This window comes from Embiotoca jacksoni, unplaced genomic scaffold (assembly GCF_022577435.1).
Source record: "Embiotoca jacksoni isolate LCO1_2020_lvr unplaced genomic scaffold, fEmbJac1.0.p SCAF_18, whole genome shotgun sequence".
Classification (NCBI taxonomy): domain Eukaryota; kingdom Metazoa; phylum Chordata; class Actinopteri; family Embiotocidae; genus Embiotoca; species Embiotoca jacksoni.
In genome coordinates this window covers 9744614-9762295 of record NW_027185318.1, presented here as the reverse complement: position 1 = coordinate 9762295, position 17682 = coordinate 9744614, and the positions used below count along the sequence as shown (strand labels likewise).

The following is a 17682-nucleotide window of genomic DNA, read 5'->3' as shown; positions in this document are numbered from 1 at the left end:
GCATGACACCAGCTCATTCATTCACATTCCCCTTGGGGAAGGAGGAAAAAAGCTGTTAGTGTTTACAGTGTTTTTCAGCTGGAGGAGCCGCGTTTGGAAGTGGATGACATGAATGGGCAGATGCTGCCCTCATGTGGCCAGGATGAGCACAGCTTATATTATCAGATGTTATTAAATCCCCACAATGACTTGAAAGTGAGATAAACTGCAGTCACTATTTTCCATCTGAATGTTTGATTTTCATGAAAATCACAGAGACAAGACAGACATATGTGAAAGACATCAATGCTTAAGCCAGCCATGACTGCATGAGATAAGGAGGTGATTGATGAAAGTGGTTATAAGCGTGTGTGAATGTGTTGTGTGTGTGTGTGAGTGTGCGCAGTGGTGGGGAGAGGTATGCATACCAACCTGTGGTTTGTCGATTGTAGACAGCATGTCTTGAACACGCTTCCCCTCGGAATCATGATCTGAGGAGACAGAGGGAAAGTGGAAACTGAGTAATTATCAAAAATCAAATACAAAAAATATTTCCAGTATAATAAACAGCAAAGAGAGACTTTGTGTATAAGGTGGGCAAAAGTCCTGGGGGCATCTGTGCCATAATCTGTGTATACAGTTTCCACATGATTCTGACTGCTGACTTTTTTTTATTATTTATTTATAAAAAAATAAATAAATAAATAAAAAAGAAAGAAAAAGGAAATTTCACCATCCCAAGTTTCAAAACAGATCAGCATTAGCAATTTTGGCACTGCTGGTGAAAACCGGTCTGTTGATTGACAAGCAGAAGGTTTCCATTACCCACAGGCCATGTTAATGTGATATCTGGAAATATAAGCCTCATTATTGTCCAATGTCAGCCAAGGTCTGCATTTAGATTGGGAAATTGTAGGGTTGAAAACCGCCAGCTGAGAAGCATTTTGTTTCCCCCAATCAACCCCAATATTGCGTGTGAACATGTCCCTGGATGTGCTGGTAATTCAGTCGTCTGTGAAAAATAGAACAAGAATAGCCCAAAAATAAAGTAAAAACAGACCTAAACTCTTTAGGAAGTGTGTTGTCTAATGGAGTGTGATGCAACACTTGTTTTCATTTACAAGTGCCTATATTTTATCTCAAGTCATGATGAAAACACAGCCCTCAGAAAAAAACACAAAATTATCCAGCATTCCACAGAAAAGCATTAGTCAAGAATTCCTGACCAGGAACAAATAAAACGGGGAGCACCAAAAAAAACATATAATGTGACTCATATTCCACTGTGACTGTTCTGCTCGGTACATAGAAACTGTTGATTATCTTTGAGTCATTAGTTCATAGAAATCATTATCTAATCATTATTATGTATCATTTTGAATCAGTTGTGCCAACAGCTATGAATAATTACACACAGAAACATGTGACATCAGCAGCGTTGCTGTTGTAACCCTGCAGAACAGCTTGTTATGTGCGACAATATACTCATGCCATATGTATATCATGACTGTGGTGCTATATTATGCTTCGCTGAATCTTGTAATGGCAAAAGTCAACAAAGAAAATCTGAATTAAATATTTGTCTTACAACATTTAACCAAGTATTCAATTTAATTTTTTTTGATTTAGACTATATATATTTGTACAATATCCTTGACCAGACACAGCTGTGAATTTACATATGTAGCAATGTCAACATTGCTTCCTGTGCACCAAAAAAACCAAAAAACATTTATGCTTCTAGAAAACACCAACCAGTCACCAGTGTTTAGACATATGCTCTTTCCTACACTAATTATAGGTATGTAATGACATTAACTTCTATTCAAATGCTATACTGTATTACAGATTTGGTAATGTTAAAACCATCAATTAGTTTACAATAAGGAAATGTATTCTTAACTATTTTGACAATCTTTTTTTATTCAAGTTATTTATTAAGCAAAATTCAAAACACTTATTGTTGCTATTAATAATTATTTTCGCTGTTTTCTCCGTTTCACTTCATTGTAAATAGAATCTGGGCAAAAAAAAGGAGAATGAGGTTGTCACTTTGGGCACCAGGAGATAGTGAAAGGAATTGTTCACTATTTGTTTTATATTTTATGGAAACAAATATTAACTGATTACATTGAACAAAAAAATTCAAATAATAGTTGCAGTCACTTATTAGGTGGGAAAATCCCATCATGTATTGTGAGCTTGGCTGTTGTTTTTACTCGACCTACTGACTGTGTCATGCGGTGCGAGACAGGCACAACCACTCAAGGGCCCCCCACACACACAACACATGCACACAAACACACACCCATGCACATGTCTGCTCCACTGACACACGTCTTCGGGTGATTTAGTGGACGCTGGAAGTTATTATGGGTGCAAGTGAATGCGCGCGCACATGTGTGGGTAATGGAAGTCTTTCCCCCCGTGTGATCCCCAGCGTTGAGGTTTTTCCGACCTGCTTTCTCCATCTGAGTCCATCTGTGTGTGTGTGTGTGTGTGAAGGTGAGCAATACAAGACCTGTGTCTAGACTGCTTGATGAGTGTGTTACAGGAGCAAGAAGACTCACAAACTCACAACTGCACATATACATTGACATATAAAAAGTATATTTGTGTACACGGAAGTTTGTGCTTCACAGACCACTGTATGTTTAGTGCAAGTGATGAATGAGAGATCGCGTGTGTGTGTGTGTGTGTGTGTGTGTGTGTGTGTGTGTGTGTGTGTGTGTGTGCGCGCGCGCGCACGTGTCAGTCTCTCTGACAGGCTCTATGGAGGAAAGGGCCTTATTGTGCCTGGGGGTACACTTATGAGTCATGGCAACAGTGATGTCATGGAAGCACAACCTCAATTTGACCTCCCAGTGTGTGTGTGTGTGTCTCGGTATCAAGTTACAGGAGATTGGTGATGGGCGATAGGGGGAGGGGAAGTTAAGCTACTGTGTGTTGTGTGTATGTGTGTGGAGGCTGGCAGTGCGGGTAGAGTTCAACAGGTGAAGTACACATTCTGCATCACTGCTCAATACATTGGCTCATTAGCACTCTTTTTTATTTTTATATGCACAGACTTGTCCTCTTTCATCCATTTGGACAAAACAGAACCTTTTTTTCTCTCTTATGGAATGAAAGCACTCAGACTCGCAGCTGTAGACATGAACAGCTCTGTCAAATAACAGGCTGATCCAGCTTGTTCCACCCATTCATCACAGCTGTGAAAAAGGAGAATATGTATTGGCCGCTCAGTGCTGTGGTCCTGTAGCTACTTGTCTCCTGCAGCTAAGAGCGCTAAGTCAAGAAGATGTGGAGTTCCTTTATGGCATCATTTCAGCTGTCCTGTATTGAATATTAATCAAAATATCATAAATGTAGTTATATTCATGTATTCTTTTTTTATTTTTTTTACTGGAACCTCCAATTCCAGTAAATTTAAGTCAGTGATAGAGTCTCAACTTCGGTAATTCAATGAATTTTGGTGTTATCATCCATATGTGCAACATCAACTTTCAAATGAGTTTGCAATTATTATTTAAGCTCTATTTTTGGAAACCTGTCACTCATTCCTTCTTTAGGAATTAATTCAAATTTAAACGACGGCCATATTCAGGTTGATATTTAATGTCTACAATCTGTAACCGGTTATGGCCAGTTTAATAGTTCAAGTGCAGACCCGATGAGACGCATTCATTGTTTTTGTACGGTTTGGGCTAAACCCCAAGCTCAGCGTGTGACAGAAGAAACGTATTTAACATTTGAGGAGGCCAGTAATAAAGTTTGAAAAACACTCCTGCTTTCCTTCGCCACTGAGCGCTGTGGTTGTTGAGTCCAGCTGCTTAAGTGTTCAATATAGACATCAACCACAAGGAGTCAATGCTGACGGCTGAAACTGAACCTCTTCCCCAGTGTTACTCCACAACACAACTCCCACCGTGTCCTCACGGTGCCTCTTGTCCTCCCTCTTCTGTTTTTGTGCCGCCCACGCACCCTTACTTCCTCTCCTCGTCTGACCTCACATCCTGTCTGCGTCTGACCGCCTGCGTTTGATTACTGAGGACAGCATTACTGAGGACAGCCAGACGCAGCCAGGGAGCACAACGGAGGAGGAGGGGGAGCAGCGAGCACCGGGCCCGGGCCAAAAGCAGGCGAGAGAGGGGAATTTAGAGGAAGAAAGAGAGACAGTGAAGGACAAAGTGCAATGAGAGAGAAGGGACAGGCAAGAGGAGTCTGGGGAAGAGATTAGGTACAAAAACACAAGGAAATTGAGAGACAAAGAGCAAGCCGGGGATCAACAGACAGGAGGAGAAAGGGAAGGATGAAAGGAGAGCGGGAGGAGAGAGCTTAGGAGGATGTGAGGCGAGGATTACGCAAAAGTTTTGTGACATCATCAGAAGGCACAGAGCAGATGCACACCACTCATCTAAATGTAGTAGTACGTATAGTATGACTCAGTGCTTACAAGTTTAGGCTGGTTTGCATTAAAAATCACAAAAACTATATCAGATATAAGTATTAATTTATTCATCATGGGATGAGCCGCTGCTTCTGGTGGCATTTTTCCTCGCTATAAACTTCCATGTCAAGGTTTGCTTTTTATGATGTCTTTGGTTAAATTAAATTGGCTAAAATGGTTCATAATTACAGCTGACAGTAATATCAGTGCAACTCTTGGTGAAAAATGTGAATAGGAATATTTTCATGAATGTTTCCCTTATAAACATTTTAAAAGTAGCTTCAGATTGCTGTTAGGGATGCATACTACAGAATAATAAACTTTCTGATTGGATGTTTCTTTCTTAAATGCTTGAAAGCTGATTTAACCCTGACTTTATTTTTTTGTACGCAGGTTTTACCTTTGATTTTTTTTTTTTTTCCAATGTTTTCATGACCAGATTATTTTATCTTTTTTACTGATATCCACCAGGAGAGTTTCAATGTCCGGCTGAGCGTTTAAATGGTTCCTACTTCCAGCAACTTAAAATTGTCCACATCCAACGTGAATAAAATCATTTTTTCACAGTCCAATTCTATTCTATCCACAACTAGCTATTCGGGTAAACATTCACATAAAGGCATGATGTGATCATCATTGTGTCTCTACCACTTTATTTACTGTCTAATTCTACTCTACTCGCTCCCTCAGTCCTCCTCAAGTACGTGGCCGCGTTTATTACATTCGTTTTTTAAATGTCGCACATGTACAAATTTTTAAATTAGTTACGTCACTTACTATTAGAACTTCAATAAAACTGAGTCACTTTGACATTGAGGAGGTTGCATTCTTCCTGCATGACAGCCTGTGGTTCTTAGACACAGTCTGTCTGCACTGGGACAGAAAAAGACCTTTAAGGCCTGGAGAAAAAAATGTGAAAAATGTGGCAGCGGCCGCTCACTCAGCCCCCACTCCACACACAAACTGGGCCACAGGGTGCGTGTGGTGTGTTGCCTTAAAGGAACAAAGCGAGATATGATACCCATCTTCAGAGGCCTCTAATCAGGGAGAACAAAGCAAAAGAGAGGTGCTCTCATCTGGAAGTAAAAGGAGAGACGACGAGAAGGAGACCAGAGGGAGAACGGAGAGGAAGGAGCTGGGAAAGAGTGGAGACAGAGGGAGGGGAGAAAAGAGGAAAATGGAGGTAGAAAGGATTCCACTATTATCATCTGCTGCATAGTGAGCATTCCATCTGCTCAACAGCTGGGCTACACACAAACTCACAGACACACACACACACACATACACACACACACACTGGACAAGTTGTTGGGACATGCCTGAAATCATGGTTGTCATGGTGAAGGTTTGGTTCTCAGGGCCAGAGCCTGGATCGTTTATAAAGGGGATTAGAAAGGGAGACACGGACAGAGAGACTGGATCAGAGAAGTGAAGTAAGAAATCAGAAAGAGAGCGAATAAAGGCTAAAGAAAGAGAAAAGAAAAAGTAAATTAAATTGAAAAATCAAATGAAAAAACAAACAGAGGAAGAGAGCCAAGCAAATAAGAACCCTGGCTAATACTGAGCTTCATGTAAAATGAGAAATATCAGGGTGGGATTGGAAAAATCTTGATAATTCAGTTAGATTTCTGCAAGAGGAACCTGATTTTTTTGGTGTTCAAAAAGTGTGCATGTGCATAACAAAGGCAGCAGAAAATATTTCAAAGGCAGCATCTCAAAGTAGAGCAATAATAATTAAAAAAGAAAAAAAAAGATCATGTGTCCAACATAATGGGAGTCCAAAGCCCAACTTATCCTAAAACTAAAATAAATAAGTCGCAGTATAAACACACGTAATTGAATTCCACTGTTGCTGGTCTAAACATGATTTCTCTCAGGTTTTATGTGTGCATGTAAACGAACACATACAGAGACTTTCACCATTGCAGCCCTCTCACTAAAGAGAGGGACGAGTGTTCCAACTGCCGCAAAGAGTCTCTCAGCCCCCCCCAAAAAAAGTATGGATGTTTGCGTATCTATGCACGTGTGTTTATGTAAGTGTGTATATAGGCTGCGAGTGACATAGCAACCTGGCCAGGCAGTGAGGAATTATGGAGGATGCGTTTCTCAGAACCCTGACCCCATTCAACCCTGCTCAGCCAAAAAAAATCTTGACAGAGTGACTGCAGACTGGCAGACGCAGTGGAAGGCAAATCGGCAGTCTGACAGACAGCAGAGGCGGTTAGAGAGAGAGAGGCATAGACAGTGAAAGACTATCAAAGAGGCGAACAGATATAAAGACACAGAACAGTAGGCAGATGGAAGGAGACAGAGATACAGTTCAAGGTCAATCAACCATCCATCCACATTAAAGCTGTCATTATTGACCACCAAAATAATCTCTCTATTTAATGAAATGCATTATGTTTAAAAACACCAATAATTGCAACACGAAAAGTTGAAAACATAACAAATCATTTTCTGCTAGCTCAAGCCACCTGTCTATGTCAGATAGCGACAGTTGATGCATTTTTAAACACACAATTATATTTAATCATAAATGGACTTCCGTTTCACACTCAAAAGTTTCTAACAAACATGTCAGTGTCTCTTCCACAATTCTCACGCTGCTTTCAGCATCTGCCTTAAAGAACTCAGAAAACATTGTTAACTTTAGTAAATTGTATAAAAAAAAAAGTGCCCCTCCTCTCTTCCTGGTTTGTGCTGTAAAACAATGTAAAGCCCAGCCGAGTGACACTCAACGGGGGAGAAGTAAAGGGCGGTAGCATCACTTCTTGCTGCGCAGGACTTTTAAACCTGCTAAAAATAACGTCCCAAATTACTGGAGCACAAGTTTATTCAATTACTTATTTTTGTTTAAGTCGTATTTTTCTGAAGCAGCAGTTGAAAGGACTTAAAATATCATGTAACCCACTTCTGGTTAATTAGGAACGGTTGGGTGCTGTAGTTTGATAGTGTGGAGAGTTTATCGCTTGTATCACAAGATTCATTCAGCTGGACAGGGAAATGTCTGGTGTACTCATTGTGATTGGGCGAGAACAACCTCCCCTTCTAATCCCACTAGTCCTGTTACATGATATCAGCGGGAAAGACATTCCTCTGGTGGTAAAGCCATCCCTTGTTCCCCGTCTGTTTTTTTGTACATGCCCATTTTTGACTCTTTTGTTCCCAAGTTTCTGTCCTTTACTTTTCCTCTCCTCCATTTTTTCATCTCATTTTTTTTTGTTGTCTTTCTTCTCTCAACTTTCCCCCTCCTAGCCTCTCTCTTCCATCCCACTGCCCTCCATCTTGCCCGACAAACATGGCCGTATTTGGGTTTGTGGAAAGGGGATGGAGTTTGTGTGTGGGAGGGCGGTGGGGTTGAGATTATCGCCATAGCAATTCACTAAAACAAACCAGGGTGGGAGTGTGTTCACACGTCTCCGGGCCTGTTACCGCAGTCACAGCAGGAGCAGCTGGAACAGGAGTGTGATAGTTAATATAATTGCTGAGTCATGACTTGACTCGGTCAAAGGCTGCAAGAGCTAATGAAGATGACATCAAAACTTTCCAGGACATTGTGTTTTTAAAATCTTAATTTTAGAACTGCCATTGTTCTAAACTCTTACTCCATTGGTATTTTAACTTAATTTGTAGGAAACTGCATCAGGGTAAAAATTAAATGAAAAAAGTTGCTCGAACAAATGAATAACTATTAATGACTCACCATACACTGAGACATTTCTAAACTTGGCAAGAAACTTCTAAACCAATTATTAATTAGTTTTACGTTGTTTCCATTCTGAGTAACTTTGAAGAAGCATCACCTCCATGGCTAAAAACTTTAATTCATTCAATGAGGCCTGAAGAATTCTGAGATTTCATTTGAGACCATTGCTTAAGTTTTAAAGTGAGATGAATTTATGCAAAACCTGAAAAACATCCTCCCAAAAAATATTATGTACACACTCCTGCTCTATTCAATACATAGATGTTTGTTACCATAGCCTAACTTGGTTTGGCATGATCAGTAGCTTAAGGTGCTTAATATTAATTAATTAATTAATTAATATACTAATATTTGCCAAACGATAGCAGACTTAGATACATATTGCTGTGAAACTGATATTATTGACTCTGTGCGCTGTTGCACTATATGGTTTAGCATTTACACTTTTTCTGAGTCCAATTGCTATGCCAATGTGCTATGAGCCGGGTGAGGTAAAAATATCTAAAGATAAAGTAAAACAAAGTACTGTATAACTTCTTACAGTGCCAGTGCCAGGCACAGTAAGGTCCCGATGTTAAATATGATCGTGCTCAGGTTTATCTAATCTTGATTCTTATTGCTGTTGGCACTTCTAAAACATTGGTTGTTAAAAATATGACAAAAATCTGAAAAAGACCAAAGTGGACTGGGGAGGGTGTGTTTTTAGATGAAAATGAAAGATGAAAAATGTAATAAACATAATCCAAAAGTTTCATCAAGTCTAAGGCAAAACATCTCCAGAGAACTGAAAGAACATTAGATTCCAGTTGGGTTTTCCATATTTCAAAACATCCTTCTTGGGACTTTGGCATTATAATTGGTAATTAAGAATAGATCTTAAGTACTTTCTTCGGTTTAAAATTACTGTGTCAACACTGAAGATAAATGAAATGTTTTCTCTTCTTTTTGTTGCTAAGACGATTGTGCAAGTGAAAATGAACTTGGAAGAAATTCCAGACATTCAAAGAGTATCTCAGGAAAAAGAAAGGAAAGCTTGTTACATGCCATTTTAACTCAATTTAAATATTCTGTACATGTGATACATTTCTTTCCACACTTATCATTCCATCAGACAGCTGACCACTGCTTTATCTATGACCCTTCTCATTTTCCTCACATCACATTCACAGAGCCAACATGGCGGGTGCAGCAGTCGCTGCACACATCTGGTTTCTCCTGGATTCACAGCACTTGGCAATGACGTAGAACCAACGGTGGAGGAGCTGAGGGAGCTGGTCCATCTGTTTCTGCTGAAATCCCACTTTTTCTGAGTGAGAGACGGGATCTGCGGTGGTGATGATGCAGAGCCAAGATGGAGGAACAGAGGGGATGGAGCCCACATCTGTTTCTGCTCAGCGAGCAGCTCAGTTCTGAGGAAAAGGGCCTGTAGAGCTGGCTTTACTGGGGAATGGACACTGTGCTAGCCAAGTCCGCCTGCTGCCTTACTGGCACTGGGGCAGTAGCCACACACACACCACACACACACACACACACACACACACACACACACACACACACACACACAATAACACACACACACACACACAGAGAGAAAGCAAGGGCATCAAGGGCAAAGCGTAGGCGGCTGTGTGTGTGTATGTGTGTGGTATTCTGGGTTGGACGGTACTTGGATTGGATGCGCCGAGCCAAGCAGCAACTTTGTCGGAATGTTTGCACTCTGCTCTCTAACTCTCTGTCTTTCCATCTCTCTCTTGTCTGTGATATAGGACTTCTGGTTCGATTCTTTTTTTTTTCTTCTCTTTACAATCCTTCCATCCATCTCTCTCCTCCCTCATCTGTCCTTCAAATCCTACATTCCTCGCCGCTCTCTGTTTGCACCCCTATCCTCTGGACCCTCATGCTCTGATTGTTTTACAGGGAGCGCAGTCACAGGGTGTTTGTGCATATGTGTCTCTGTTGGTGTGTGTGTGTGTGTGTGTGTGTGTGTGTGTGTGTGTGTGTTTTGTTTGTGTGGGCGTGCGCGTTGTGTGGCACATCTAGCTGACTCAGCCTGATCTCCAGCCCTATACTGAGACCCTGGTAGACCAGAACAGACACCCGACGACATGGTGACATGCTCCTGTCTGTCATGTGTGTTATTGTTGTTTGACTGCTGCAGCAGGCACCACATGAAACTCATAAACTGAGCTGTCGAACCTCGCTTTCCTTTTCCTCTTATGGCAACATCTTAGATGAGTCCCTGTTATGTGTTCTCAGTCAGTTTGGTGTGTGTGTGTGTGTGTGTGTGTGTGTGTGTGTGTGTGTGTGTGTGTGTGTGTGTGTGTGTGTGTGTGTGTGTGTGTGTGTGTGTGTGCCTTACTGTCTCTGCACATGTGCTGGTCCTTCTGTTTGAGTGAGTGATAAGGCTGAGCTGTGGTGTCTAAATCTCAGAGCTCAAAGGTTTCCTTCATCTCAAGTAAGGTTCTACAGGTATGTGACCCCCCCCCCCACACACACACCCTCTCTTTCCCCTCTCTTACCCCCCCATCCCCCCAACCCCCCTGTGGCTGAGCCCTCACCAACAAGGCCGGTATTGTAGCGAGGGTAAAACGATAGCGCTCAGGGACAGGTTCAGCTATGTGGTTACCCAGACAACCCCTCTTACCCCCTTCCCCACCTTCCCACCTCAATCCCTCCACCCCCACCCCCTTCACCTCAGTGAGGCTGCATTCATTCATTCATTTTTTTTTTTGAGTGACAAAAAAAAAAGAGAGAGAGAGAAGAACGAAAGGTGTGTTTTATCTGGCCTATTTGAATGCTGAGGGGCACCCAGGTTGAAGAGGACAAAGCCAGTCACAGAGACAGACAGAGAGAGGTCAGCGAGAATATAACATATTCTTTCACAAAGAGATATGACATATTTTTTTGCAGGGTGACATTTTCGACATTATTTAGAAAATAAAAAGGCACTACGGTGATATTTTCTGACTAGCAGACATGTAAAATTAAGAAGGCATTAGAGACGGTCTCTTTGCTGTTATTATAGGTGTTTAAAATCTTAATGGAGTTGTGCACGTTTGAGTACGTGTGTTATAAAAAAAAAAACCTGAAATGCAAATTGCATTATGTTTCTTTGATTTTGTGCTCGTTGTGACTGCGATGCAGGTATGAATCAGGTATGAATCTGTGATGTTTTTTCATAAACAACCAAATCAATGAGTGCTTTCAGGAAAGAAAGCCATTAAATCCCACTGTGAACTTCAGCCCTTTATTGTAAGTGTGTGTCAGTCTCTCTTACTGCTTTGTGTTTGTGTGGGTCTTACCTTGTGTGTGTGTCTCTGGTTCACTGTTTCGGGGACTGCTGCGGAGTCTTCTCTCTGGCTTCTTGCCTCCTGGACTGCTGACTCCGCCCCCTGACCCGACTGACCCGAGCGATGGGGCGTGTGATTTGTTGCTGTCACAAACAATATTACAACAAACTTTACTGTATTTGTGTAAAAGAAAAAAATAAGGATGGTGTTTTTATGGCCAAGAATTGCCGTGAATACATAAGCTTTTTGTGAGGAAAATTAAATGTGACCAAAATTGCTGTGTGCCAAAAGAAAATAGAGACTGAAGACGTGAAACAAATAATAATTTTGGTCCTAACAGTAAAATCAGCATTAATGACCATCAACATCAGTTCAATTCAAATAAAACGTCCCTTGTAAAACAGTTGTTCATGATGTTGGATAACAGTTGGACACAAAAAAACTTCAGACACCCAGTTATCTCATCCCATCTCAGAAAGTGTGTGATCACCTGTATCCGTTGTGTGCTGGCCCAAGACTGCCCTTATAGAGAGTGGAGGGGGGAGAATTAAGTCGGTTCTGTCGCTCTAGTTGTCCCTTTATCTTTTTGGGCTGCGGCTTGCTGTACGTCTCCTCTCTGCCTAAGTAATTTGACATCCCATAAATTGGGATAATTTCTGCTGGAGAGTAGAGCAGAGGAGAGGACAGGAGGTGAGCTGGGTTCATCTAAAATCCTGTGCAGAGCATATTTTTATATTTCAGATTTAATCATAAAATCATTGGGGATTTGGATAGCTTGAGTCCAGTCGGCATGAGGGTACCTGGGTCGCCATACATGGGGGGAAGGTGGTGCTGGTAGTACTGGTGGGGAGGTATCTCCCCGGGGCTGACAGGGGGATAGAAAGAGTGAGAGTTGGGGATGAAGTGAGGGTGAGCCAGGTACGGAGGAAGGTGGTGTGTGGGGGAGAGAGCTGGAGAGTAGGAGGGAGGGTAGCACTCGGGAGACTGGGGGGTCACCACTACCCGGCGGACCCCTGTGGTATCTTCCAGCACCTGTAGGGGAGAAGAGAACAGCATGGGTGTGAGAGGAATAAACAAATCCAGTATGTTTAGGGACTTTCACACACCACACTTTTTTTGCACACTAACATGACAGTGAGACGTGTGTGTTTAAGAAATCCGTACTTGAGTACCTGCGTGAGCTCTGTAAACTGTCTGTGATTGATTTATATATTGTTGAGTAGAGATTGACTCAAAGGTCCTAATTAAATGCCTATCAAAGAGTTTTTCACTGCCAATTACTCTGCAAGAGCAGGTGCTCTGTCTGTTAAATGGTGGATATCTAATAAAGGAATTAATTGCATAATTTATTTGACAGCTGAGACAGTATGCCAACATGAAGTGCCATCCCATAAAGTGATGAAAATAAGTAGTGCAATGTTGTCATCAGACGGCCTGCACATTTCAATAACAACAAGGTTCAAAGTGCTGCCTCGAATTAACATAGATTCCATAAATGTATTCACTTTCACATTCAGGGACAGACACACACATTCCAACTATTCAGACACTTTCACAGGCCTGCATTCCAAGCAGAGAGCAAACACACACTCCCTGCAGAGAGGGGAAGTCATCTGCTGGCCCCTCAAAACAACAACAACAACAACACGCCACAAACACACACACACACACACACACACACACACACACACACACACACACACACACACACACACACACACACACACACACACACACACACACACACACACACACACACACACAACACCCCCCAAAAAGCCCCACAGGAACTGAGAAGAAACAGACTCGGTGTCAGAATTACAACAGGCAGAAAGAAAGAAGGGTACACAAGGGGGGTCAGGAGGGTAGGAAGAGGGTTACAGAACTAATCCCAGTGAGAAAAATTTAGAGGGGGAGAATAAGAGGAGGAGGAGGAGGAGGAGGAGGAGGAGGAAGAGGAGGCCCCTATCTTCCCCTCATCCCCTCCTCTGCTGCAGATGAGAAAAACAGTGTTTACAGGAAAACAAGGGCAAAGTCCCTGCATGAGTACATGGCCTATGTAGCCACACATTACTGGCAAAGAAAAACACATCTACACATGTGCACACACAAACACATACTTGCCATCGCACTGCAGGCACAAACCACACAAAGATAGGACAGACACACACACACACACACACACACACACACACACACACACAGTCTTGCTATTTATCCAGCCATCCTATCTTCCAACCCCCCCCCCCAATAAAAACTACCGGACTTGTTTATGTAAGTGAGTGTAAGTGTAAGTGACACTGTTTCCCGCTCACACTTGGCCTGGTCCCGACTGACACACAAGCAAACACAAACACACACCCACGGTGAGCCAATGACCTGACTTCCATTGCCGTAGGGAACACAATCCCACCACATTCAGACAACAGATGTATTTGTAATACTCTGCCTGTGAGGACAGTCCATTGACTCCCTCTCCTTTTTCAGATTTTTCTTCTCCCCTTGTAGGGACATTCAATTGAGAACACAGGCAGGCACGCACACGCATGCACACACACACACACACACACATGTATATAAGAGACTCAGAAAAACAAATGACCCTAACACCTCAAATTCAGCACATTCCTGCACAGTGCTCTGTTGGGGGAGGAGGCCGCCTTGGTTACTTCTGTTTCTGAACTACAACAGACAGGCTAGGTGAAATGCCTGGCGCAGGCTTTCTTGCACAGTTTGTACACAAGGTCTCCAAAAATTGTCTGACTTTTATACATAATGCTTACAATACTTTAATGGTGACCACGAGATCCACCTCTGAAAGTTGTTCGTCAAAAATAAACTTTTTATAAAAACAAGCATCAGCATGTTGACACCTGACTAACACTCCAACCGAGTGACACTTAATTAAACAAAAACAGAATACATTGCCTTAAAAATATGTTAAATTGTGGCGAACTGGTGTTCTTAATAACCACTTCTTACATGATGGCTTAAGAAGCCTTTTGTTCAGAAACAGAAAACACTCGATAATTAAATGCAGTCGTACACAGAGTGTGCACCTGCCTCAGTCCTTGACTGTTATTTTGACTGAAATTCTCCCACGAGACACAAACACGAGGAACATCAAAAATATGCCAAGGAGTATCAGATAGAAGGAAAAAAGACACACAAATATGAAACTACTAACCTGTGAGATGTATCCTGGGGGTACGTGGATGGGGGGGATTGACCCATTTGGGGACATCATGGGAACCTCAGCAGGACCTGAGCAGGGAGGAGAAGAGTTGTTTACTTAACCAGGCAACTCGTGCTTAAGGACATTTACATCAATCAATCAAGAGCAGGGACACAAACACAGCCACACACACTAAAGAGAAGGCCAGCTTTAGGTGCAATACTATATGTTTAAATTGATTTTAAAGTGCCCCCTATTTATAAGGAAAATTAACCTGTGAAGAAACTTTACTAAACTAGTTTAACCTCTGACAATAAAAGACTTTTTCCCTTTCAAACCTGCCTGCATGACTTTAAAACGCACTCAAACACAAATCCAAAACCATGTTCTTTCTTCATTTCTGTCTCACAACTAAAGACCATAATGCCTGCCTTCAACTGTAGCGTCATGATAATTATAGGCATAGCACGAGGGCACATGGCCGCTTTTACTGAAAAACGAAATCTCCGCTCTGCAGGAAAAGCAAGAGAATCTGAATAGAATTAGCAGACTGAAAATGATGTTGACTTTTCCACCGTCCATACCCCCCACCCCCCACCCCCCCAAAAGAAATCTCTTAGTCTCTCTCTTCCTCCCGTCTTTCTGTGGTGGAGGTCTGCGGCTGCTAAAGTCATTGGGACCCCGTCGGGACAGCTAGAGGTAGACCTGGCCTCAGAATAAATCACACTGCACATACAGAGGCCCTGGCTACCTACAAACACACATGCAAGTATGAAGATGCGCTCATATTTTCTGCCCATGTTGACATCACTTAAATGCCAGTTGACTATTCTGAAACCTGGTCTCCTTTAAAGGGTCATTTCACACAAATTGTGAAAAAGTATGGTTCCTCACGTACCTCTTTGTTATAACTGAGAAAACATACTTTTTTATTTGTTATTTAGGTGAACTGACTCTTAAACTCCCATTTTCATTCCTCCTTGGGTTCTTCTCTCATTTCCTGACTCCCCCCATTCTTCCTTCCTTTAACAACTTCTCCCTCGATCATTTCCTACACCTGCACCTGCTTTTCTATCCAATTTTTTTTTCATCTCCTTTCTCCTCTACCTCCTTACCGTCATCCCTATTTTCAGGGATTACTCCTGCATGAGCCTCTATCTTTCCCTTGCTTCATCTATTACTCACATCCTTCACTCCCCTCCTTTCATTTCAAATATTACTCACTTTGTTCCTTTTCCATATTCACTCAGTCATCCTCACCCCCCCCCCCACCCCTCTTCATCACCTTCACAACCCCCCACCCCCATCTCTCTCCCACCTTCCTGACCTCTCATCAGCCAAACAAACAGGTAGAGTACAGTAAACACACACACACCTACACACACACAAACACAACCTGAGCAAAGTCTGCAGTGTGGGCTAGTGTGCTTGTGTGGAGAGTAGGTCACAGGTATGGAGAGACAGGCCTCTTTCAGTCCCGTCTGCTCCCCTACCATGGAGACTCGGAGTGGATATGAAAGTCCTCATTGAGCAGAAGGTCATAGCATGGGGAGAACACACACTACACACATACAGAGCTCCTCCAAACCTCTTTCCATCACGGCTCATAACACACTTTCCCTCTTACTCACACACTGTCCCAACACACACACACACACACACACACACACACACACACACACACACACACACTCTCTCTCAGTCACAGTCTCTCTCACACACACACACACACACACACACACACACACTGTCCCACACACACACTGTCCACACACACACACACACACACACACACACACACACACACACACACTGTCCCACACACACACACACACACGCACACACACACTGTCCCAAACACACACACACACACACACACTCTCTCTCTCAGTCACCATCTCTCATGCACACTCTTGGCAAACAGACGTGTGTTTGGACAGTCTCTGCTGCCTCTGTGCTCTTCTCTCAGCAAACAGCAGCATTCCTCTGCTCACACACACACACACACACACACACACACACACACACACACACACACACACACCATTCCCATCCCTGGCCCCCAGGGACTGGACTCAACAGGTCCAACTGCCCCCCAACCCCTTCCCAAAATACAAGACACTCTTTGTCCTGCTACCCTTCACACACACATTCACACACACACACTGCTGTAAGTCATACAATATATTAGACTGACTTCCATTTAGAAAAAGCTCAGTATAATCAAGCATTTGTACGTGTGCATTCAAGAGGTTGTAATTGTGTCCGTGTGTGTGCACATGGACAAATAAGTCAGTGTGGTCCTTGATCCACATTGTGGTAACGTCACTCTCTGGTCGTGCCTCCACTTTAACTTTTAAGCACCACAAATAGAGTCAGGACTTCCTCTGCCTAATCCTACTGGAATCCCAGACATCATACAGCTAACCAGCTCGACTCCTCCCTTCTTCTCGCCTTCTTTCATCTGTTGCTTCTTCCGCTTCCGACTGCCGGAGAGGTCAGGTCAGAGATCAGTTATGAGGTCATATCCTGTGTGTGGAGTGACATCACTTTACCTGAGTCAGAGTAAAGGCCTCGGTATGAGTAATCTGACATCCGGAGGGATCCAGACAAATGAGGAATAGTTTGATTTTAAAGGGTTTAAAAGGATGCAGATTACCAATGTTAAATTGTATCTTAAACAAGTTGTATACTCTGTCAATCAGGATAACAATGAGTGACACTACTATACGTTTCAATCTCAGTTCTGTTTTCTGTTAAAGCACTCTACAAAAAATGTTTTTCCCGCATCTGAAACTGAACAATCTGACTGTGAGGGTCACTGAAATAAATCTGAGGTCTGTGGTCAGATGTGGAGTTCATTTGGGGGTCAAGAGCACGTGCACATACTGGCTTCATAGCCACTGTCTACTCAAGAGCAACCAAGATGACCACAGGAATGATGACGAACTATGTTTTGTGTTGTGTATGATAAAGATAGAAATAGCAAGGAGGAGCAAAGGGAATGCCAGACAGGTGTTGAAATGGGAAACACTGTTGTCATGAGCAACAAGTCCATAAAGTTAAAGCCAGAAAACATTAA

The 17682-nt window shown here is 42.5% G+C and overlaps 1 protein-coding gene across 1 annotated transcript in view; it reads right to left on the bottom strand.

Annotated features, from left to right (window-relative positions):
* fndc3ba (fibronectin type III domain containing 3Ba) overlaps positions 1-17682 on the bottom strand; it is an 81486-nt gene that overhangs the window by 23710 nt on the left and 40094 nt on the right. Inside the window, exons 4-8 of the mRNA XM_069152665.1 lie at positions 14613-14689; positions 12226-12457; positions 11916-12084; positions 11438-11568; positions 412-470 (exon numbers count right to left, since the gene is read on the bottom strand). Of these exons, the coding sequence (XP_069008766.1) occupies positions 412-470; positions 11438-11568; positions 11916-12084; positions 12226-12457; positions 14613-14689 (668 nt within the window). The remainder of the gene's footprint in view (positions 1-411; positions 471-11437; positions 11569-11915; positions 12085-12225; positions 12458-14612; positions 14690-17682) is intronic.